Raw genomic sequence first — 22,325 nt, forward strand, 5'->3', positions numbered from 1 at the left:
TGATGGACTGCTTGCTGAATAGTTTGCTTTCCCTTTGAAAACGTCTGGGAAAAATCCCATCAGTGATTATGAATTCTGCAGAGCAACAGTTTTCCTTTGGAAAGCAGTTGCGCTTTCAAATCAGCAGTCAGGCCACAGCTTGAAATGGAAGCCTTGGAAGCCTTGGAAGCCATTCTTGCTGGGGGTCTGTGCCTGCAGATAAGCTTGAGGAGTAAGGAATTGACTGCTGATGGCTGTGAACGCAGTCAGGCATCTCCATGACACCTTGCTTGGTGTCCTGTGTGCTGTGCTGTCCTGTACGTGCAGCTGTGTGAGAGAGAAATGCAGTGACAAATTATCCTGCAAGGTTGAATACCCAAGGGTTATGTTTTACAACGAAAAAAGATTTGGGAAAGAACCAATAGCCAAAATACATTTTAATTTATTAAATTAAATCCAGTCCATTTGATAAAATACAAGCTTATTATATTACCAGTTTGTTTAGAACGGGGTTGATTTTTTTTTTTTTTAAGAAATACAGTGAATTAAGAAGAGAGACTGAATAGATAATTTATCCTTTTTTCTTCTTTTTTTCTTTTTTTTTTGCTGTTAATAAACTCCAGGATTGAAATGAACTTAAATTGTTTGAACAAAACCGTTAAAAACATTATAAAGAGATTAAACAAGCAGATTGAATTCTTAGAAACATCTAACATGCAAAACCCTTAGTACAGTTTGAATGTTTCAAATTAATTTCCTGAAAAATGAATCTCCTGAAAAATTATTTTGGCAAGCACTGGTATTACTGTATGTTCCTCTGCATCCAAGGATGAGTGTGGGAAGTGCCATCCCTTGTCCCAACCAAACGCAGCTTACTGCAGTTGTTACCTACTCTCGTGGTTGTGTTCGGTCCTCCTAGTGTAACGAACAGAGGTGGCACCGTTAAATTCTCACATAATGCAGTGAGAAGATGCTGTCTGCAGGTATTTCAAATACAATCCACTTGCCAACAGTTCAAAAATTGTTCTTATGGGAATTATCAGCAATGCATACGTGTTTGCAGAGTCCCCAAAATTCATTAAATTTGCCTTCGACTTCAGCTAACAGGAACATTAAGAAAAAAATCCTCCTGTGTTAAAGTCCATTTCATTACAGATGAATGAATATCCAATCACTGTTCAAGTCTGAGGATCGTTTCCTTTCATTCTAGCCAACACATTCATATGTTTCAAACACATAAAGTAAAATTTTTTCTATTTGTTTTTTTCCCCCCAAATAATTAGCAAAACCATGAAATAAGCAGTAGACTAATTATCTTGCATAAGTCATTGAGATAGAAACTGTAAACCCACTACAGTCTCAATGAACAAAGGCTAAAAATGGTTTCTTAAAACACATGTACCTCAGCAAAAGTTAAATACACACCAGTCTAAAAAAAATCGGCTTTAGAATAATGACACTTAAAATGGCCTATCTTAAAAATGAAGGATGTCTTACATTCTACGTTACATTTTTATTTAAGAAGAGTTTCTAAGTAACATTCGCTTCTGGTTGTTCCTAGCATTAGCATTACCAATATACAGGCAATAATTTAGGAATTTCAAGGCAATATTTTCCACCTTGCATATGCAAAGAGTTAATATTTATTAAAAGTATAAGCATGTCCTTTTCATTAAAGGATCACAAAGTGCTTTAGGTAAAATCCATATACAGTATTTACACTCACCCTAACAGCTATACAAATTACATAAATATTTTAGATCCTCTGGAGTCTGGTAGGTGCTTAGCTGACTCTGTCCATGCAATCCTCTCCGAGCCAGGCTGGTGCGTTGCTGTCAGGGCTGTCTCCCGAAGTTCAGTCCCCTCTTGCTCCTGCGTCAGCCCACCAATTTTGGAAATATCCAGCTTTCCAGCCTTAAAGCCCCAAGACACTGCATGTGCCAGTTTTATTTTAGAGTTCAAGGATGCTGGCTTCCTCTAGCTTCTAAAACAACCCTGGAAGTTCAGACCAGCCCCTTTGATGCTATGATTTCTTGTGATGCCATTTGAGGTCCTATCTCCAAAACCCCTCAAGAAGCTCAGAAGTCAGCCAGACACTCCCTGCCTTTCGCTGACCTACTTAGGGGGTGCTGCTAAATAAAACTCTTTTTGGTTTTAATTATCCATCCCGCTTGTGATTGTTTTCCCTCCCACCCTGTGTAGTTAAGCGAAGGGATGTTGCCTGCAATACTGCCTTTGCTGCCCAAAGTCAATCTCCTAATGTGACACCAGCTGGCATAGTAATGAACCTGCTCCTGTGAAAAACTAGGTCACTCCTTGCAGCGTGTTTTGCCAGTTCTGACTGAGCGCTTTGCGGTTTGTTGTGTTAACAAAAAGTGTGTGTGCATATCATTAATCACTGGAGCTGCTTTTGATAGTACCAGTTCTTTGATCTTAACACTCCTCATGAAAATTGCATAGTGATACATCTTAACAGAAATGCCGCGTTTAAGCTGCCTGGGTATGAGGAGGGTCCAGGTTCACACGTTGAGGATCCGTGACGGTGCCTGGAAAACAGCAGAAGGGTTGGGGGAGAACCTGGTCTTCACCTCTGGGATCTATTGGGGTAAGGGGGGAGAGAAACGTTAGTGCGACACAGGGTGTGACTGTCTGGAGAGTTTGAGGGGTCTGGAGCGTTGTGACAATCTATCTGCTCTCCCCTGTGCCACTACCCGACAACCATTAGCTCTTGGCTGGGTGTTGACAAGACTGGCCTTGGCGTACAGGATGATTCAAGGGCAGGTGTGATGCTGCGCCGCTGAGGAGGGGCTTTGTCGTAACCCAGCCCTTGGACCTTGAGGTGTGTGGTGTGATGGGGGATAACCATGGCTGGGCAGGCCTTGGCAGGAACACGCCTCTGCAAGATAAAGAGCTGCTCTCTTCACAAAGCCCCGCTGGCATATGCTCTACAAACACCACAACAAATTCACCGCTGGACTGGTGCTGGATTTAAGTGAGAGGAATTACAGTGGTGTGTGTCTGGTCCTTAACCTTTTGGAGAATGCCAGCCAGGCTCCATCAAAACGCTCTGCTGTAATGCTTTATGGGGCCACAAGCTATGAGTTCTGTGAACAGAAGCACAGACCTGGAGTACCCGAAAGAGAAAAATTGGTTAGTGGCCATGCCAGGCTGTGAAACTGCAAGGACTTTGATAAGGATGTAAACTCCTCTAAAAGGTAGAGATAACAGAGGTTGCTCTCTCTGATGTCTGTGGAGTCAGAATTTCACCCAATATGTAGCTGTTGTGGTTGTAGCTGTTCATGCTTCAGCATGAAGGACACCTAGGCGCTTGTGTCTTCCTTAATGCTTAAAACCCAAAGGATTTGAAACAGGACTGGCCTTAGTTGTGCATCCAGCCCAGGATGCTGGGCGAATCTGGCCATAAAACATGAAAGGGTGGAAAGCTTTGCTGGGTGCTGAGTATTCTGATGGCACCATCCAAGTAGAGAAAGAAGAGCAAGACCACAGGCAAAGAGAGTATAGGGAAAGCTATCGATCTGGTTGTTGTTGTTGTTGCATTGTTCTGATTTTTCCGTTCCTCTGGGGATGCATCTGACACGCTAAGGAACAAGAGGAACATCACAAACAGCCTGTGCACAGCTCAGTAGCTGGGGAGAACCAGCAGTGAGTCCTACATGCAGGCTGTCAGGACACAACATAAACCTGACTCCATGCGTCTGGCAAAGCCATGGGCTTCAGGCAAAAGGGAAAGTCCAAATGGCCAAGTGTAAACCAGGGAGAGTCTGACTTCGGTTTGAACTGGTGGCTCCTCAGCACCATCTTCATTCCAGACTACACTTTTCCCATGCTGTCTGCAAGAGAGGCCACGGTGGTACCCTGAGGTTCCAGGAAATGTGACCTTTGCTTACGTGGTCCAGAGTGTGGTGTCCTTGGCAGCGTGTGTTTGTGTCTGGGATTCCAGTCCTCTCTTTCCCTTCCTCGAGAACTGGGATAGGGACTCTGAGGGGTTCATCTAGGACCCTCGCCTTTGCATCCTTTCTGCCAAATAGGAAGACACTGTATTTTGTCCCTCCAGGGTCAAAATACAAGATTAAATACAAGGCTAAAAATACAAGGTTTGAGGGTTAAATACCCTCTGTCCTCATTGCTGCATCTCAGTAAGCAGCCCAGACTATTCAGAGCAAGGAGGAAGTTTTGGTGAGGTTTGCAAATTCTGTTCTGCCTGAGGCTGCTGTCCCACTTTCAGTGGAGCTGGATATACCCATCGTGTGCTTTGTCGCAGCAGTGTGCCAGCAATTCCCTGAGGAGGAGGCACTTGACTGTCTGCTGATTAAACACTTCTTCCTCATCTCCTCGAAGGCAAAGATTTACTTTTTACATGTGGCCCTGGAGTAGCTGCTATTAGCTCTAATGGCATGGCATGCTGCGGCTGGGGAATTCAGCCCCGGCCCCGCCTCTGCTTTCCGAGTCACTTGGTGCAGCCTGTGAACGGCTTTTGTGGTTGGTTGTGAAGTGCCATTCTCTTTGGTGGTCTAATGCAAAAAGCAGCTAAACCAGAGCCTCGTCGGTGTGCACTTTCCTTCCTTGAGGGGATGGGGAGTGTGTGGGGCCCTGTCAGGGAAAACGTGGAGTACAGAGAGAACATTTCCTCGTGGGATTTTCAGTAATGCTTAGGTGTATTTCGCCAACAAGAAAACAATCTTAGGCCGGTACAGAGGGTTGTAGAAACTCGCAGGAAAATCCCAAGAAAGTCTCAGAGACCCAAGAGCTGTGCGGGTCGGCTGCTCGCCACAGCTATATCATCCTTGGTGTTGGTAGCGGGGGCAGCTTCTGCAGCTTACCAGCACAGGGGAGTTTTGTCCTGTCTGGGTAGGTGCTGTTCCTTAGGCAGTGATCTGCAAACGTTCCCATGCGAACACCTGTGTCTGTGGTTGATGTTAGCACCAGAGGTTGAATCTCGTGCTACAGCCCTAACGCTAGTGCACACTGACCGCTCTGAGTGTGTGCAGAGGGTGTTAAATGCACCTTATGCAGAGAGAGAGAATGGCACACACCTTGTACGTAAGGTATCCAACTGAGGGAACTGCAAATCTTGAACTTCCTGACTGTCATGCTGTCTAAAATCTTGGTCTCAGGTTGAATTATGATAAGTTACAGTATGACATTCTCTAGCATGTCTCTCTGAAAGCAAGGGATAGTCACATACCTAATGGGCAGTGATGAAAGAGTGGTCAATAAGAACATGGCTTTATTCTACAGGCATCACAGCAATAACAAGTCAGGAGTTCCTGATGCATACTTTGGGCTTTACTCGCATTGACTTTGGGATTTTAAAAAATGTTAATTACCTTAAAATCTGCCTTGTAGCTTGTCTCTTGAACAAAATGGTCTTCTGGGATAATGAAGCCTTGCTTTGTCTTTATAGGCTTGGATGGTTTTGCTCCAGTCCATGGGCGATACTCTTGCCTGAAATGAGATTGTCAAGACAGAAGAACCCATAAAATACAACATACTCACAGGGTACTTCTGCTCAGAGTGGTTGCAAAGCTAGAAGACAGGGCTGGTTCATAATATTGAACCTGTCTAAGGCATACTGAGAATAAAAGAAGAACTGAGCCTAGAGGCCTGCCTCTCTCAGAAAGCCTGGGCTGAAAGATGCAACAGGGCATAGACTGGGCTAACTGGCTGCCCTGACTTAACTCTTCTTTTATTCCTGGCAAAATGTGCTCTCTCCCGGGGATGCTTGGTGCTTTCCTCTTGGATAAGAAAAAGTCAGGGTGACTGTTTGCTTGATAGCTCATTGCCCAGTACAATGTAAAACATTGGCTCACTCATTGGCCACTTAGAATGTAAAACATCTTGGTCTGGGGCTGCGAGTGCCTACCCCTCACGAATGTGGAGGGAGGCTGCTGCTGTTCCCTTGCTTGGCTTTAGCTCTCTCGACAGCAGGCACGTTTGCCAATGTGTGCTGTGCTGTGCCTCTGGGGCAACTCAGTCTGAAATGCATCTGAAGGGAGACACCATCTCAGCTAGCAGATGCTTCCACTGACATTTTCCTTGAGATGGGGGCAAGTGCTTTGACTTCGTGTGATAATGTCTGAGAAGATGGCACTTGGCTGACTGACTCTAGGAGCAGTGACATGTCAGACACGGGTGCAGAGACTGCACTAGGAAAGGGGCCACACGTTTCAAGAGCACCGAAGAACAGCATAGCAGGGTCTGGCTTAACTCAGCTGCCAGCTCCCTTCCGCAGCCTTCCCTCTGCTTCTCTGTACTTCTTGTCACAAACAGGCTTCACTAATGCCCTCTCCATTAGGACTTTCTGGATGCTGCGGTAGCAGCCAGCCGAGCTGGCTTGTTTGCTCTCAGGAGAAGACAGAAGTCTGCTCTTCTTGTGTACGTATCTCTGGCAACCAATTCAGGCAGCTTCTGTAGCAAAAGGAGAGGCAACTAACGAAGCTGTGACAATTTTACATTCGTACCCTGGCATATTTAAATAACAACTGAATTTTACTAGCTGATTATACACAGGATCGAGGGGTAAGACTGACTCCTGAGCCATGTCCAGGCTAGGGAAATAGGCTGTGTTTTAAAGTGCCAAGCTTAGCTTTGGTCACAGTGGTCACAGCCTTTCTAATTTTCATTTTTTCCAAGCATGTTATTTCCTATTTTGATAGTAGCTGCAAATTCTTCTTTTAAAAATCTTATTTTGTGTGTATAAGTGTGGACTATTATTCTAGAATGTGTAGTTTGGTCTTGATCCTTTTAGTATATTACCAAAATATCTGCTGCCTGGTTTATGCTTGATTTCTAAACGTAGACTCAGCCTTAAAATGCTGCCTCTTTTCTTGGTTGATCTGTAGATACAGGGTACAACCCTGGACTGCATCTAAGCTAGTGAGAAACCAGCATGCTAACATAATTAATTCTAAAAAAAATGAAGTTACTGTTTCTTGACTGAATTAGCTGCTGGCACTGGCCTCCTGTCAGGGTGGATGAGTGCGGGTGCAAGCACAAGGAAACAGGCAAAAGCCCACAGCTGGGCTGACAGCAGTTTGTCAGCTTGAGTGGAGGTGGAGCGAGTTCTTAAATCCACTCAGTTAGTAACAGACATTGCTCTACAGAAGAGCTTCCTGCCCATCAGAAAGCAAAACCAGGCCCCTGTCAGGGCTGTCTATGTGCACTGCAAATCTTCTCTATAATCGGTTTGCTCTCACTGTTCTGAGCCACACCTTCCGCCTTCTCTGCATCTTGCTGTTCAAGCTCACTCAGGCAGCAGGTTAAGTGCCTGCACAGCTCTCCCAGTGCTGGTAGTGCAGTTCCTGCTGCTTTAGCACCTCAGGATAAGGAAGCACCTTTGCAGAAAGGTGATTTTGGCCAAGCGATACCCCAAGAAGGCAACCTTTCAGCAGGGAATCCCAGACGCGTGTGAATGCGGAGTTAAATCTAAGCTCTGCTCTGCTGCGCAGCCAGAGGGAGGACACAGAGCTACTGGGCAAAATACCAGCAAAATGGCACAAAGCCATCAATTACATCCCAGCAGTTTCCAGGAACTGGAACCTGCCACCTCATATAAAGCTGGATTGCCTCAAGGATGCTGGTGGCATTGATTCCCGACCATTCATTCCCATGCCGGCTAGTCTTCCCACTGCATTACGCTGCAATGGAGCGTGCCCCTGGCTTTCAATGAACGACTGTGCCACCCGTCTCTGCAGCCAGCTGTCTCACTGCTTTATAGGAGATCATTTGCTGATTTGGCAGGCCCCCAACCACAGCCCTTTTGGATCTCACAACCCTCCTTTTGGCTGGAAGACAAATTGTTCTCCTCTCAGCCTGGATAGCCAAAAGTATTTTCGAGGCACCTACATGCAATGAGGGAATGCTCTGCCTTCACTCACAGAAACAGAAATGTGAGGACAGATACAGTCACGGCTCAGATCCACAATAGCATTTCTTATTTGGACCCAGCATTTCTTCCTGGGTGAACCCAGGACTCTGAGCCACAGGGAACAGCTGGGCAAAACAGAGATGACTTGTCCCCTTTGGGAGCTGGGGTACTTGAAACAAAACAAGAAATTAAAATTATAACCTTTGGTCCAGAAAGTACAGCTAACTAAATTCGCTCTGTCTTTCAGCTTGCAGGACACAGGCACTCATCTCCAGCTGTAGAGCCAAGAGTCAGAAGGAACACAAGCCCAAATACCAGTTTGCTGACTTGACTAGAAATCAGTCATGGAGACATAAGTGGAGTCAAAATGCGTGAGCTACTCAGAGCCTGGGGAAGAGGAACGACCTCTTTTTAATGTTACTTAGTTTAAGATGTCAAGTGGCAAGATTTAGTGACTGTCTCCTCCCTCGTACTCCCTGGTGCAACGTTTGCTCCCTGTGCTTGAGGAAGCCGAAGCGTCAGGTCCAGCTCAGCTGGTGCATTGCCTCTCCCGCTCTTCCCCATGTCTGTCACCGTGGGTGGTGTCTTGTCCAAGATCACACAAGTAGCAGTTATTAGCAAGAGAAGAGCATGGTGGGAGAAGAAATTACAGAAATGGCATGGAGAAGGAGAGAGCCCTGCATGGTGTGACATCCAGCTGCTGCTGGGGATGAACATAAGAGACATTGGCTGTTGCTGCTGGAAATAGTCATCTTCATCCTTCCTGCTGTACCCCTCCTCCTCCCCTCATCCCTAGAGAGCAGCAGTTGTCAGGTTACTTTGGGGCTGCAAGGACCTGCAGTGGAGGGGAAATAGGCTCCAGGCCCATAACTCAGTGTCCAGGCTCTCTTTAGGTTCTGTTTTGCTCTCCATTGTTCCAACCTAGAGGTGAGATTTTTGATCTCCATAAATAGAAATGACCCAGTGGTACTCAGAAGTACTAAAGCACTGGGGTTGTGAAAGAAAAAGGCCTCCTGAGTTGTAGGAAGGCTTTAAAAAAGTAGAGATCAAAAGAGAAGCACTGCTTTTTGCGTACTGCTGTTGCTTTACATCTGACTCGCTCTAGGAAGGAATAAGAAAAAGCTTTTTGCAGGTGGTTGCCCCATTACTCTGTGGAACTGCTTTGATCACATAAATCACTGATTTGTCGATGATTTCTTTGCTCTTTCTCGTAATTGGTTAATAGAGCCCAGGCAAAGATGTTTCTTCTTTTGTAATGTGTCAGGATGCGTTGTCTGGAGGGGAAGGTTTGGAGCAATGCAGTGTGGGGAGCCAGGAGGCTTGTGTCCTGCGGGGACAGTTTAACCCCCCAGTGGCGACGGGAAATGGAGCAAGTGGGAGTACAGCTAATGTGTACGCTAGAAACAAGAAAGGTGTTAGACTATAATTACCAGAGGGTTACTACGAAGCCCAGCTTTGAAGAGAGCTGTTTCACTGAGCTGGTGGTTGTGTGCCATCTCCCTCCCCAGGTGAGCAGGATCACCTGTACCAGGGCTGTCGAACAGCCTAGACAGGGGGTCAAGTGGAGGGGATGCTCCCACCGGCTCTCACCACAGTTCACCATGTGGCCTCACAGACTTCAGGGCATGATTTTGGAGTGATGGATTCAGGATTGGTCCTTCTGTTCCTTTCAAACACAGCGTGCTGCTGCTGCCAGCTCTGCCTGCTGCAGCTCAGGGTGCTGGGTGCTGCAAGCCATGCGGCTGACAGCCCATGTGCTGCCTCCAGCTCTTTCCCAGTTTCATGTGCTCCACAAATGTTTTCTGGCCTTGCAGAGAAAGCTGCCTGTGAAATCTTTTTGATTTCACTGACCTAGTGAAAATCTAACCTAGAAAGCTTTTTGATTTTACTGAGATGGAGGACATTGCTACTGGGCGTGGGGAGGCAGAGGGTGGAAATCAAATACTGATCATGCTGTTTGCAATGCTGGGGCTGCCATTTCCAGCCAGATTTACCTTCAGTATTTATAGTATTCCTTTGCCTCGTAGTATGCCACCAATGCCATCACAGTTGGCACTTTAGTACTTCATCTTTATGTCATGGTTTGCTTCATGTGATTAATTATTAGTGGTGTTTGAAGCCACTGCACTACAATCCCATTTCTCATTTAAGAAATAGAGAAAAAGGCTTATCCTGTATAGCTGAACGTAACTCTGAGCTAGTCTGAATTTATTCTTCCACCGCCCTCTTCCTTCTCATACCTGGTACACCAGTGAGAATTAAGCACCATAATGAACATTTGTCCCATTTTCCCTTCAGAAGAAAAGTAGCGTGCACAGTTTGGGGGTCTCTGTTATTTTCTTTTCAAAGGACACACTACTCTAGATGTCTGTTGGGGAAGCCAGACTGGTGTGTGAGGGGTTTGGGCAAAAGGTGATGGGGTATGAAACAGCACCCTGTTTGCAATGCAGCTCCTCGCAGGTGCTCAGGCAGGTTCCTGGCACAGCCACCCCTTCAGGTGGGACAGTTTGTTTTGCCCAGGCAGAGCTGGGCAGCCAGTGGTGCTCTCCCAGAGGACAGGCTGTGTTGGCTTATGGCAAAGACCTGCACAGATCAGGGTGCTGTGGCAGCTCCTGGTCAACAGAGGATTGCAAATGTCATGAGTCATGGCTGCAGCGGTGAGAGCTCTGTGGGATGGACAAAGCCAGGAGCCCTCCTGGATAGCAGAGCCATTAAACTGCTTTTCCTCTGAGCTATGTCAGACACCGGTGGGGTGCTGGAGGCCCTTCCAAGTCTCGGACACAGGAGCAGATTGTGCCCATTCCCCTGTCCAGCCAAAGAGCATAGCACGAGGACAGAAATGAGGGAAAGGAAAGGCTGAAGGAGAGAAAAAGCTAGAGGAGTAGAGGAAAGACATAGCAGAGGGGTAGAGAGACCAGCACACAGGAATTACAGAGGAGGAAAGCAGAAGACACCTGGCTGCTTCCTGACTCAGCTCTCACCTGTAGCAAGGTCAGGCAGTACTTGGAGCTGCTCATAACTCACAGGAAAGAAGCAACAGCAAAAGACTGGACTGAAATGCCAGGAAAAAATCCTTAGGCCTAAAACTGTTGTCTTGGGGTGAGTTTTGGGGGCTTGCTCTGCTCACAGACAGATCCCCGAGGAAGGAGCACTCAGAGTGGTGTGATAGAACAGGCAGCTGCTTCCCTCTTATTGGAACTGTGTGAATGGGGGTTTGTGGGTAGGTCTTAGGGTCTTGACTTCTGTCATTATCCCATTTCCCATTCTTTCCCCTCTTCCTCTAACATAAGTTTGGGTGTACTTTGAGTGGAGGAAATTCCTCCTGTCTTTATGCAACAGCCTTGCATCTTCCCCATTTCAGTTCTGCAGCATACTTTGCAGAACAGACGTCCTCTCTTGTGCCACTATTTCCAGCCCCCCTCACTCTTTCCTCCCATAGCTCTGTCCCCCTCCAAGCCCTCCCTTCCCCCAGCCAGGCTATGCAGCGCACAGCAAGTCTCTCTGGATCAATCCCAACGCCTGCACCAAGCAAGCTTAATTCTTAAATAGCATAAAATTCAGGGGCTTCAGTATTAATTTCCCCAAGCAGCAAGATACTTAAGAATGTAAAGATAACTGTAAGCCTTGATTATAAAAGCTTTATTCCTATTATTAAGGATAAGCAAGTGTTTAAATATCTTGCTGGATCAAGGATGGAGCTCCTCATACACAATACTATTAACTGTGCCAGCTCAGGTGTGTGCTGTGATCCCATACTCTGCTGAACATGAGTGCAGGTATTTTCTCGGTTTTCTTCTGCACAGCTGAAATAAGGTGCTTTTCAATGTGAAGCAGTCACCACAGTTCACCTTGCCCTTCTGCACCAGCACTATGTGAAGGCAGGTGAATATTATAGAGAGCAAAATATGGGAGAAGTGTCATTCCCCTTCATTCTGCGGGATCTCCCGTGGTGGGGAGCACGTCTCTGCTCCTGGTCACAGTGCAACAGCACATGCTCACACAAGAAGGTGGGAGTTCAGTTTGCCAAGGGATCTTCCACACTGCTCTTCCCGAAAGCACTAGCAATGGCACATCAGGCTCTTTCTCCTTAATGACCCCAGCTCTTTATGCATTTTCTTTTCTTCAAAGCAACAAAACAAAATTGCTCACTCTGGGTGAGCAGGAAACCCTGCTGATCTCAAGGCCCTCAGTTTGGTCTGCTTTACTGCTGTGCCTCCCACCTGCAAACAAGTTGGGTGTTCTTGACTCTCACGCCCACTCAAAACACCTAGAGCGTGGAAACACCAACTGCAGAGATTAGCCTCAGTTCAGGGCTGGTGTTCTGATTTTGTGCAGAAATTCGCAGTCACCCTCCCCCTTCTCCATGTGCTAATACAAGCAAAGCTGATGGGTGGGGGAAGAAGAGGCAAAACAATCGCTCACAGCTCTGATGCAAGATTTTCACTTACACATTTGAAGTGCTTTCCAGAAACTGGCAGGTTACCAAAGGGAAAACTGAGGTCTGAAGTGACTTAAAGAAGTACAGCTGAGCCTTGAACAGGGCTCTCCGCCCAGCAATACCAGCCCTGGCAGAGAGGTTGTGCCCTCATCCCCATTGCCTTCTAACAAGAAGACGACATCCAGAGAACAGAGCCAGCTGGAGATACCTGCTGACAGCATCAGCTTCTCTCATCCACTGTCAAAGGGAGCTAAGTAAAGCACTTATCTGTTTCTAAAATATCTGCTAAATGCAATCAAGACCTAGTACTACAATTAATTGTGTGCAAAGTCAGAAGTACACAGCACCTGCAACTTATTGCTGAAAGCAAGCAGCCACTTCCATGACCCCAAAGGACAAACCCTTGGGAAGGTGCAGAGGGGGCCGCTAAGCGCTTCCTTCTGCCTCCTCCAGAATCACTACGGTGTAACGTACTGCAACCCTCTGCAGCAGTCCCCAGGATCTTTTCACAGTTGGAGCACATCCCATTTTAGCCTTTCAAGTGCAGCTTGTATCAATCTGCCTTGGTCTGTGTGCCTGAGCTCCCCCCATATAGCCCAGTTAGAGTTTGCCTTTATTCAGAGCCTGCAGAACTCCAGCCGAAATCAGGGATTGGAGACAGGAGCTGCCCCAAAGATGTGGGGACACAGAGCAATAGTTTGGAGGGCAGGCAGCTGTGCTGTCCTTCCACCCTTTATACAGAGTTATTATTTCAAAATTAAAAATACCTTTGCTTCCTCAGAGAAACAGGTATTCTTCCAACACCCCCTCTACCTCTATCTTTCTTCTAGCCATAGAAATACTCCCATCAGAAGTCACTAGGAATGGGATTGGTCCTTTTGTCTTGGTCACTGATCCTGGGAGTGGGTTTATTTTGTTCTGGTAAATGCCAGGTCAGGCTGGCTGGCTGCACCACGTACAGCCAGGTTTGTATGCAGCCGAGTTTCCTTCTGTGCTTAAAAAAGAGTGCAGAGAGACAGATGTAGTAGGAACTTGCAGAATAAAATCTAACGGGAGCAGTGCACTGATGCACAAAAGCATATCAAACAGTGCTGAATGTTACAGAGGACTCACCACCACACTTGGGTGCTCTACAGAAACAAACATGCAATAGGCTGTTGTAGAACCACGCAGTCAAAATCCCTGAATTAAAAAGAAACAAACAAACCACAAAACCTAAAAAACCCCCTACCAACACCTTACAGAATTAGGCAAGAAAAAACACCACCGCCATTAAAAGCTTGGAGTGGACCATGTATCAATGCCAACTTTTCTGCACTGTCCTGTTCAAGCCAGTCTTTCCCTCCCTTCAGATCTTTTGTCTTTCCCATTAAGCAAGCCCAGCCAGCTGCTGAGACCTGACAAAGTCACAAACTACAGCTGGAGAGTGCTGACTGGCAGTGTCCACACGGCAGCAGCCGATCCTACCAGCAAAAGCCTCGTGGTGCATGCCTGACCTGGCTGGGTGCAGAGCCTGCTGAAGCACCTGTAGCACACAGGACTCAAAAGACCCATTTCTTCTGAGAGCGGACACAGCTGACCCCACACACAGAGCCTGGTCCTCAGGGCCACCCTTCCTGCTCGCAGGGCTGAGCCACAGGGAAAGGCTGATATTCCTGCAACAGCAGGAAAGGGGGAATCTCTCCAGGGCTCTCCCTAGCAAGGAAATGAGAGTGTCTAACAAAAAATGTGTGTGTTTTCCACACCTTTGCTTCTCTCTAACCATCCACCTGCCATGGTCCCTGCCTGCATGTCTCCGTGCAGGGGACACTCTCCCTTTTCCCAGACCCCCTTAAGATATTATGTGGTTCACCAACCTTCTCCTCGGGGCCCAGCACCCTCCGGCTGCCCCAGGTAACAGAAACCCCCTTGCTCTGCCTCTACCACAGCTGATCTGCCCCTCCTGTTTCCCCAGCTGCCTCCTCACCTGTGGGTGGGTGCAGCCTACAAGAAGTGGGGCAGGTCCCTGCTTCTTGTAGGGTGGGGCAGGGGGTAGTGGAGCTGTGCGTAGCCACTGAGGGACAGCTCAATGCACAAGTAGGGGTCTTCTGGCCTTTGTCAGAGAGGAAGATGAAGAACATCAACCCTTAATGGTACTGTTCAGCTACTGCCTGAAGATGAGATAAATGTTTGCAGACTGCAGTGCTGCATTTGGAAAATAAGGTAAGAGGAAAGGAGAACTGAACTGTAGTGGTGTCAGTGGAAATGTCCTTGTGCTTGTGAGTGTTCAGCTCACAGAAGGCAGGTATGCTGTGGATCACCCTTTCCCTGCCTCAGACCAGGGGAGTGCTCCTGGGGCTTTGGCATGGCTAAAGCTACCAAATACAAACCCAGTGCCCCAAGTGTAACCGCAAATGAGCGTGAGTAACTCCGCCAAGTACCTGCTTAGTCTTCCTTTAAAAAAAAAAGGCAACAAATCTAAATCAAAATAGACTCTTGCAGCCTGTGAAGCTATTGTGGACTTTTCTCCTGCTGCTTGTTGTGACTCCTGTGTGCTCAGTGGTATAGGGATTTCTTAAATTTGCAATGTTGTACTAGGTGATAACTCAAAGAAACTGTGGGAATTACTGGAATAAAAGTGGTTTGACTTGTATAGTCTTCTCTGCATTAGTTGTACTGCATAGCCTTCAAACAGCTTAAAGGTTTTATGTGAGAACTTTGTCCTGGTGTGGCTGCCCTGGCTCGTGCCTCCATCCTCATCCTGCACTGGTTCTCCTGTCAGCCATGAGGAGTTCCTCGACTACCTTTAAGTCTTAATTTTTGTAAAATTTGTTTTGATTTGCATGTTGGTATGTGATCCCAGCCAGTGCTTTGTCGTGTGATCTGTAAACTTCTTGCTCTTTTGTGACAGTAGTTGAGAGCCCTGTGTAAGAACAGACAAGTTGGAGGGAAGAAAGGTGTGAGAAGTGACTCTCTGCTGAGCGTTACAACAGCTGTAGGGAAGCTGCAGCTCTAATGCAGGCTAATGCACCCTTCCTCTGGAGTCAGGCTGAAGAAGCAGTGGCAGCTTCAACAACAATGCAGAGATGGATGCATTTCTGAAAGATGAACCTCGCTAGTCTTGTTCTAGGCAGGTTTATCTGAAGTAATTCCTGTGCTGCTTTGAAATTTAAAAGTGCTTTTCTTCAAAAATAATCATCGCTCTCTGATTGTCCTGTGAGATGTGGCAAAGGATAAAATAGCGCATAAATTCAAGCACTGCAGTTATCCTTCCAGAGTCCATATGTTAACTGCAGTAGTACCAGGGCAGCTGCCTGTGTGAGGAGGGGTGGGATAAGCAATACGCTTTCCCATGCAGGCCTGTAATCCTTCCCAGGGCCCCCAGCGTGCTTGTCTTAAAAGCGCTGTGATAAATAATCTAATGAATTGCAATTATGAAGAGAAATGTCTCCTAGGTACGTAATAGGTAATAAGTGTCTAAATGATTGGGATTCTATTGGAATAAAAATAATTACTCCATTAATATACCTCATAGGTATATTAAAACCTGCCAAACATCATTATGAGGGAGCATGTGGTAACAAGGTGAAACTGGCACAATATTCAACAGCAGCCTTGTAGGAGCTGAAGTCCCCTCTCCTCCCATGGTGGATGTCAGTGAGAACAAGGGTTGAATTTGGGTGCATCCGATTCCTTGTTCCAGAAAACAAGTGTCTGTAACCAGTCATACCGATCACAGGGAAAGGAAGGCATTAATAACATAGAAGTCACTTAATAATTTTTAAAGGCTCTTTGGGAAAGGTGGTTTGTGACTCTCCCATTACCCATTAGATGGCATATTTTGGGGGATATATCCCCTGCGTCTTCATGTCTGACTAATCTTTGAGGCAATGATTTGGCTCACCTTGAACGTTGGCATTCCAGGAGTTTTAAAGGGAAAAAGATGATGGCACTGACAGATTCGGGGAGCGCAGCTCAGTGCGACTGTTGAGTAAGGACGGGTCCTGAGCAGCTCCAGCTGTCGGAAGTCCTGTGTCTCCCAGCAGTGGGTAGGTAAGGCACTGCTGCGCTAGGGACGGCATCACGGAGCCCACCCCGGCTTACTCCCTTATCTCTCTCTCTCTCTCAACCGCGGCAGGAGCTCGGAAACGCAGGGCGGCCCAGCTGGCGGCTGTGGCGGCCGCGGTGCGTACTCGAGGCAGGCTCTGCTGCCAAGGCAGCTCGCCGGGCCGGGGCCAGACGCCCGCCTGGGGAACAAGCGACGCTTGTAAGGACCGCACTCCCAAAAGCAAACGCGGCTTTGGCGACAGGTTGAGCCCGCTGGCGCGGCGGCGGCAGCCCCGTCCCCCCTCTTCCCCTTGGTTACAGTCCCCCCCCCGCCGCGGTCGCTTGCCGGCATCCCCGCCCCGCGCTGCGGAGGAGCATCCCTCGCCCGCGGCAGGGAGCGCCCCCCGGGGCTCGGGGCGGGAGCGGGGCGGCCACCCGGGCCTGGTTACCTGTAGGAGGTGGTGTGGCCGCCGTCCGCCTGCGAGCGCGGTCGGAGCTGCTCGGGGCCGCCGCAGCCGTCCGCCGCCGGCCTCCCGCCGCCGCCGGGCAGGGCGCAGGCGGCGCGGCCCGGGGCGGGCTGGGGGGCGGCCCCGTCCCTCCCGCCGCTGCTGGCGCTGACCCAGGGGAAGGCGTCCCTCCTCGGGAGGGGCCACGCTCTGAAGTCCCGCCGGTACTGGGTCTCCGCCGCGAAGGGCTCGCCGGCGGCGACCGCCCGGCCCTTCCTGCGGCCGCCCGGCTTCCCGGCGGCGGCGGGGTCCCGCGGGCGGGGGGCCGGGGCGGGCGGGCGGGCGCTGCCCCGGGGGGGGGACCCGCCGCGCTGGGGCGGCCCGTCCTCCTGCTCCTCGATGTCCGAGTAGTTGTGGATGGTGAGCGGCACGGAGAGGTCGGACTTGTCCAGCTGGCTCCAGAAGCGGGCCAGGCAGCACACCCGGCTGATGCAGGGCCAGGCCATGGCCGCGGCCGCAGCCCCCGCCTCGCCCGCAGCGGCGCCCGCGGCTCCGGCGCCCGCAGCCGGCCGCGCACCCGGCTTCAGCCCTCATCGGCGGCAGCCCCTCCTCCCGCCGCCCCCTTCCCCCGGTAACGACACCCCCTCTCCGGGATTACGGCCCGCACACGTGACCCGGGCTGCCGGCAGGAGCTCCGTGCAGCCGCCGGTGCCGGCGGGGGCTGGCGGCCATGCGGGGAAAAGCCGCCGGGACCGGACCCCGCGCCGGGCTGCGCTGCGCCGGGCTGCGCTGCGCCAGGCCCCGGCCGGCGGTGGGCTGCCTGGGCGCGGCCGGGGCGCCTCGAAGAGGTGCCGGCTCGGCCGCCTTCGGGTCCGGACCTCTGCTGTAGCGCGTCAGGAGCCTCTCTCTGTTCCCGGGACGCTCCGTAGCGCGTCCAGCCACAGGCATCGGCCACGCGAGGAATGTTGCGCTGCTCTCGCTGGGTAGTCCTGCTTAATTCTAATTTCGAGTTAGCCGTAACCATTTATGATTAGGGAAAGCATCGGTATACGAAACCTGGTATTTATAAAATAAGTGATCTTGATGAGAAACGGCGACTTTCCAATGTTACTTTCCGATAGCTGTGTGCAAAACCCCCCTCACTTAACGTGAATGGAGGTGGGGGTGTTAAGGGTTTAACCACTTCGCTTTTAAAATACTACCTGTTGACAAATGTATATGTATTGTATTATATTATATACGTAATATATGATCCACATCATTTACTGTTTGCCAGAGACTGGAAACCACAGCTTTTCTTTGTACATTCATGTTCAAAACCAAACAGTCCTGGTGCAAATCCCTGAAGCTGACAGAACTACATCGGGGATAAGGCTGGCTTTTGAAATTTGACATCTTATGTAATAAGTGGCTACAGGCCATAATGTTCCTCCACAATTCCCCATTCAGTGTGTTATTACAGAAGAAGCTGAACCTCCCAACAGGTCACCAAACTATGAAACATAAATATAAGGCTGTAAAAATGAAGCGTGCAGATAAACTGAGATGCTGCCTATTAGAAAATCATCTATTTAAAGGCTAACTACATAGGTACCTCATTTTAGAATGTAGTAATCTAGGTACAGGTGGTTATCTGATAAGATCTAATAAGAAATTAATTATGCAGTGGAACTTGGAAAGCTAAGATTTACTGCTGTATTTCAGCTGAGCAGTTTGTAGTGTATTAGCACTTAAATCCAGATTTGCACCTGCTTCTGGTGGGGAGGAGGGCTAGAAATGTGGATATGGGCTGAGGCAGAACCTCTCCTTGAGTGTTTGGCCTCTCTTTGAAACAGTTATCGAGGGATAGAAAGAAATTCCTTTGCAGATGATCCTGTTGTCCTAAATATCTGATTTGACACTTGCTGGTGCTACTAGCAGTTTTGATTTCACCCCCCCCACCCTGTGTCAGGGCAAGGAGACTCAGAAATTTCGGGTAACAACATTTTGGTCCCACACAGAAGTCTTGACACAACAACATGTGGGATATTGGACGCTGCGTTTCATTCATTGCCTGAAAAATCCACAAACATAATTTTACGAATACACAGGGAGACACTTCTTAATTTTCTGCTGCTCTTTTTTTCTAGAACTACTCTGCTCTACGTAGTAACTTTTTTAAAAAAATCGTATTTGGGTGAAATGTACAACACTTCACCCTGGTAAAGAGAAACGGATTTTACAGCCATGGGAGAAAACAGAACATCTGCTTTATCATCTGTTATCACTGGCACAGTATAAATGATGCTCTGATCCTTGTTCCTAGGCCTGACTTAGCAAAATACATTGGAGAATAAATCGGATGTCTCGGCTCTCCCTGTGCCTGCCGCTTCCTAGTACTGAGTTCAGCTCTGGCACTGTATGTCTCAGAGCCCACCTACAGCATCAGGGAATGCTTTGAGCAGCTGCTTGTCTTAGCTTGTAAGGAAGAAACTGGCACAAAGGCTATCTCAGACAGGGAAACCAGAAGAAGCTGGATGAGATTAAAAAGTTGTCTGCATTTTTAAGAGATTTATCATGATTAAAAGGGGTTGGCGGAGGGGAGGGGGACATACTGCAGCAGTCAGTCAGAGGCAAGCCATCCAATCAGAAAGCAAAAGAGCTGTTGCTGCCAGGAATGGGGGCTGAAAGCTCGAACAGTTTGTTCTAATACTAAAATGACATTTCCATAGAGCAGATCACTACACTGAAGCAAAATATTCCTTAAACATGGCAAAGCCACGGCAGACTTTCTTAAAGCCATTGAAAAGGGCTGAAGGATTGTGTCTCTACATGATTAACCATGACTTTATACTTACTGCTATTTTCCTACACAAACACTAGCTGCGGTCTCTGCCAAGTGTCCACATAATTACCACATTGTATTTTTATTCACAATAATAAGGTCTTTGAAAAGGGGAAAAAAAGTCTTTCCATGTGGTTAGTTTTGTTTTAGGTGGCTGGTTCTTTTTGTTGTTCGTTTTTCTGGGTTTGGGGTTTTGTTGTTGTTGTTTTCGTTTGTGGTTTTTTTTTTTTTTAAGTCTTCTAATTTCTTTGCGATTCAAAGGTGTGACTGAATAGTGAGATACTGGCTTATACTGATGACAGGTTTTGCAAGAAGAGCATTTGCTTGCTAGAAAGTTATCTTATTTACTCTAGTGAGCTGTCATAACTCCAGGCCATTCCTTGTCTGACTATTGATTTTCTTATTGCAGTTTGAAAGTCATTTTGGACCAGAGATACTTTACCTTTGGCAGACAATGCTGCACTAAGGCTCAGGTCCAAAGTGACATGACACCCACTGCTTGGCCACATGAATGTTTTTGTACTTAACATAGGTAAGGTTGTATCTGTAGGGTTTCTACAAATGAAGGAGATTCAGGCATTGAACAGCCTTTAGCGGGGTGAATACTGTTAGGCCTAAAGTTAAGGTGAAGAAGCTTAGGTATGAGATCCTCACACCACAGCCACTGACTGAAAAGGTGGTGACTTCCAAACCTCTCTGGCAGTTCCAGGCTGGTTTTTCAGGAGCTTTGAGCCCCTGCAACTCTCAGAATACAGCAGAAGTGCAGGCATTGCCTCCGAAGGGTCAGCCTGAAAATGTCTCTGTGCTCATTTGCACCCTTCCTGCAAGGTGAAAGGGTGCAGCAATACCACACTGCCTTAGCAGGTCTAACAAACCATAAGAGTGGGAATCCAGTCTCTGCAAGCAATACAGGGGTATGACTTCCAAATTCTGAGGTAGGCACTGGCTACCATGGTGAAGAACTTAATTGTAACCTTGGCTTATTCTTCTAGACCTGTAAAATTTAATGCCCTTCAGGGTTTATACACTGCATTTCCTGCAATATTACTCCCTGCTGCTTTCAGCCAGGATCTCTAAAAAACCCTCAGCAAATACAAAGTGTTGAAGAGACTAGGTAAGTTGTTGAGCGGACAAGAGGTAATGCAAGGAAAATAAGGGGAAAAAACAAAAGAAAGTGGACAAAAACAACAGGTAAGTGTTCAGAAGGTGTAAAACCAACATGCAAAATATTGTGAGCTATGGCTTTTGAGCTTCTTTGGCATGAAATACTCCCTTATGACAAGCCAGTTCAGTGGCCATCTTCTGATGCTGCTGGTGTCTCCCTGCCTCTGCGGGAGGCAGCTGCTGCTGGCAGCAGTGCATCGGGCTGCCCTCTGCTGCAGGCAGGGCTGTGCTGTGGCTGGAGCCCTAAAAACTAACATGCTTGTCCTGAGTATCAGAGAAGTAGGAAAGGAGAAGTGACAGATTAGAAACAGAAAGCTTCTGGAGCAGAGCAAAGGAATCCAACTCTTTCATTTTTTAAATGTTTAAGTCAACAGGCACTTAAAGGAACAAATCCTCAAGTGTCTCATTTTTCCAAGGGAGAAAAAAAAATTAGACTTGAGCACTAGCCTGTGGCAGTAAGGGAGTTTACAGCAATTTTGTACTCCATCATTTATTACAACTGGTGCCATTTAGCATTATGTATTGTTTATCCTTACAGGAAATGTATTTTCTGCAAGGCACTGTTGTAAAGTAAAAAGGCACAAGTTGCTGCTTACGGATGCAATGTGTTCTTTGGCAAGTTAGTCCATCTATCTGGAATGACTAATTCAGCCAACAGGGAAGAGTTAAGGGTTTGAACCCACCAGCTTGTATCTGGGCAGCCCTTTGCCAAGGGGTTTGGTAGTCATCCTTGCAGGACAAGTAGCATACCCAACATCCAATTTTTGTTTTTATTTGTATAATAGGAACATTGGTCATGGTACTACTCTCAGGTTTACTTTAGTAGTTACTTCTGGTTACAGTGGTGCTGATCTCTGGCACCTCATCTATTATTGCTGAAGCTGCTCATTTTTCTAGAGCTGGCACATTCTGAACCAAATGTTCATTTTAAAATTCTTAGAAAAACATTAAAGGAAGCTAGCAATACAGCACAACTTAAAAAAAACCCAACCCTAATGTAGTGAAAGAATATAGAAGGCAGTATAACTCATGGTAGAATATCCAAAACCACAGTACAAGTCATTCTTCCACTGCACGTAATTATGAAAAAGATATCATTGTAGTAAATTCTAACAGGATGTCACAGCATCTTGGAAGCAGATAGAAATTAAAAATGTATGTTGAATAAGCCACAGCTGACAAAGCTGGACCATTAACCAGCATGTAAGCTTTGGCAAACAATTCAGTATTGCTTAATGTATTTAAAGTTTAAGATCAAAAGAGACCATTGGCTTATCTCATCCAATCTTTTGAACAATAAAGACCACTGAACTTCACCACATTAGCCTTATGTTGAGTCCAATCTGTCTAAAGCGTGCCTTCTAGGATAGCACCTAGTGTTGTTTCGCAGACATTAGGGGGATGTGTGATCCATTAACTTCCTCAGTTTCAAAAATGTTTATCTTCCTAAGTATTAACCAGTTTTACCCCATTTTGAAGTTTTTTGACAGAGCTTTTGGTCACTTCATTGGAAAGGTTTTTTTTATTCCTCTTTTAAAAAATGTAATGCAGACTGTTACC

At 47.4% G+C, this 22,325-nt stretch overlaps 1 protein-coding gene across 3 annotated transcripts; it reads right to left on the reverse strand.

Annotated features, from left to right (window-relative positions):
* Nucleotides 1-410: 410 nt before the first annotated feature.
* Nucleotides 411-17,384, reverse strand: MAP6D1 (MAP6 domain containing 1). 3 transcript variants are annotated; one of them, XM_072866482.1, is made up of 3 exons: nucleotides 16,781-17,384; nucleotides 5,328-5,445; nucleotides 411-2,525 (listed from the first exon to the last, which is right to left on the reverse strand). In XM_072866482.1, exons 1-3 carry the CDS (start codon nucleotides 17,281-17,283, stop codon nucleotides 2,499-2,501), a joined length of 648 nt encoding a protein of 215 aa, XP_072722583.1. In that variant the 5' UTR covers nucleotides 17,284-17,384; the 3' UTR covers nucleotides 411-2,498. The 3 variants fall into 3 exon arrangements, 2 of the variants coding, with proteins under 2 accessions (XP_072722583.1, XP_072722582.1); XM_072866481.1 differs by having other exon boundaries at nucleotides 411-2,576; XR_012043253.1 differs by lacking the exon at nucleotides 411-2,525 and adding an exon at nucleotides 16,189-16,531 and having other exon boundaries at nucleotides 5,378-5,445.
* Between the last annotated feature and the right edge of the window lie 4,941 nt (nucleotides 17,385-22,325).

Source organism: Ciconia boyciana, chromosome 7 (genome assembly GCF_034638445.1).
Source record: "Ciconia boyciana chromosome 7, ASM3463844v1, whole genome shotgun sequence".
In the NCBI taxonomy this organism is placed as follows: Eukaryota; Metazoa; Chordata; class Aves; order Ciconiiformes; family Ciconiidae; genus Ciconia; species Ciconia boyciana.

Coding starts and splice junctions, on each gene's coding strand:
- MAP6D1 (XM_072866481.1), bottom strand. CDS start 17,283: ATGGCCTGGCCCTGCATCAGCCGGGTGTGCTGCCTGGCCCGCTTCTGG. Junction 5,446..16,780: donor GGCCACACCACCTCCTACAG/GTAACCAGGCCC, acceptor ATCTCATTTCAG/GCAAGAGTATCGCCCATGGA. Junction 2,577..5,327: donor GCTACAAGGCAGATTTTAAG/GTAATTAACATT, acceptor TTACCCCAATAG/ATCCCAGAGGTGAAGACCAG.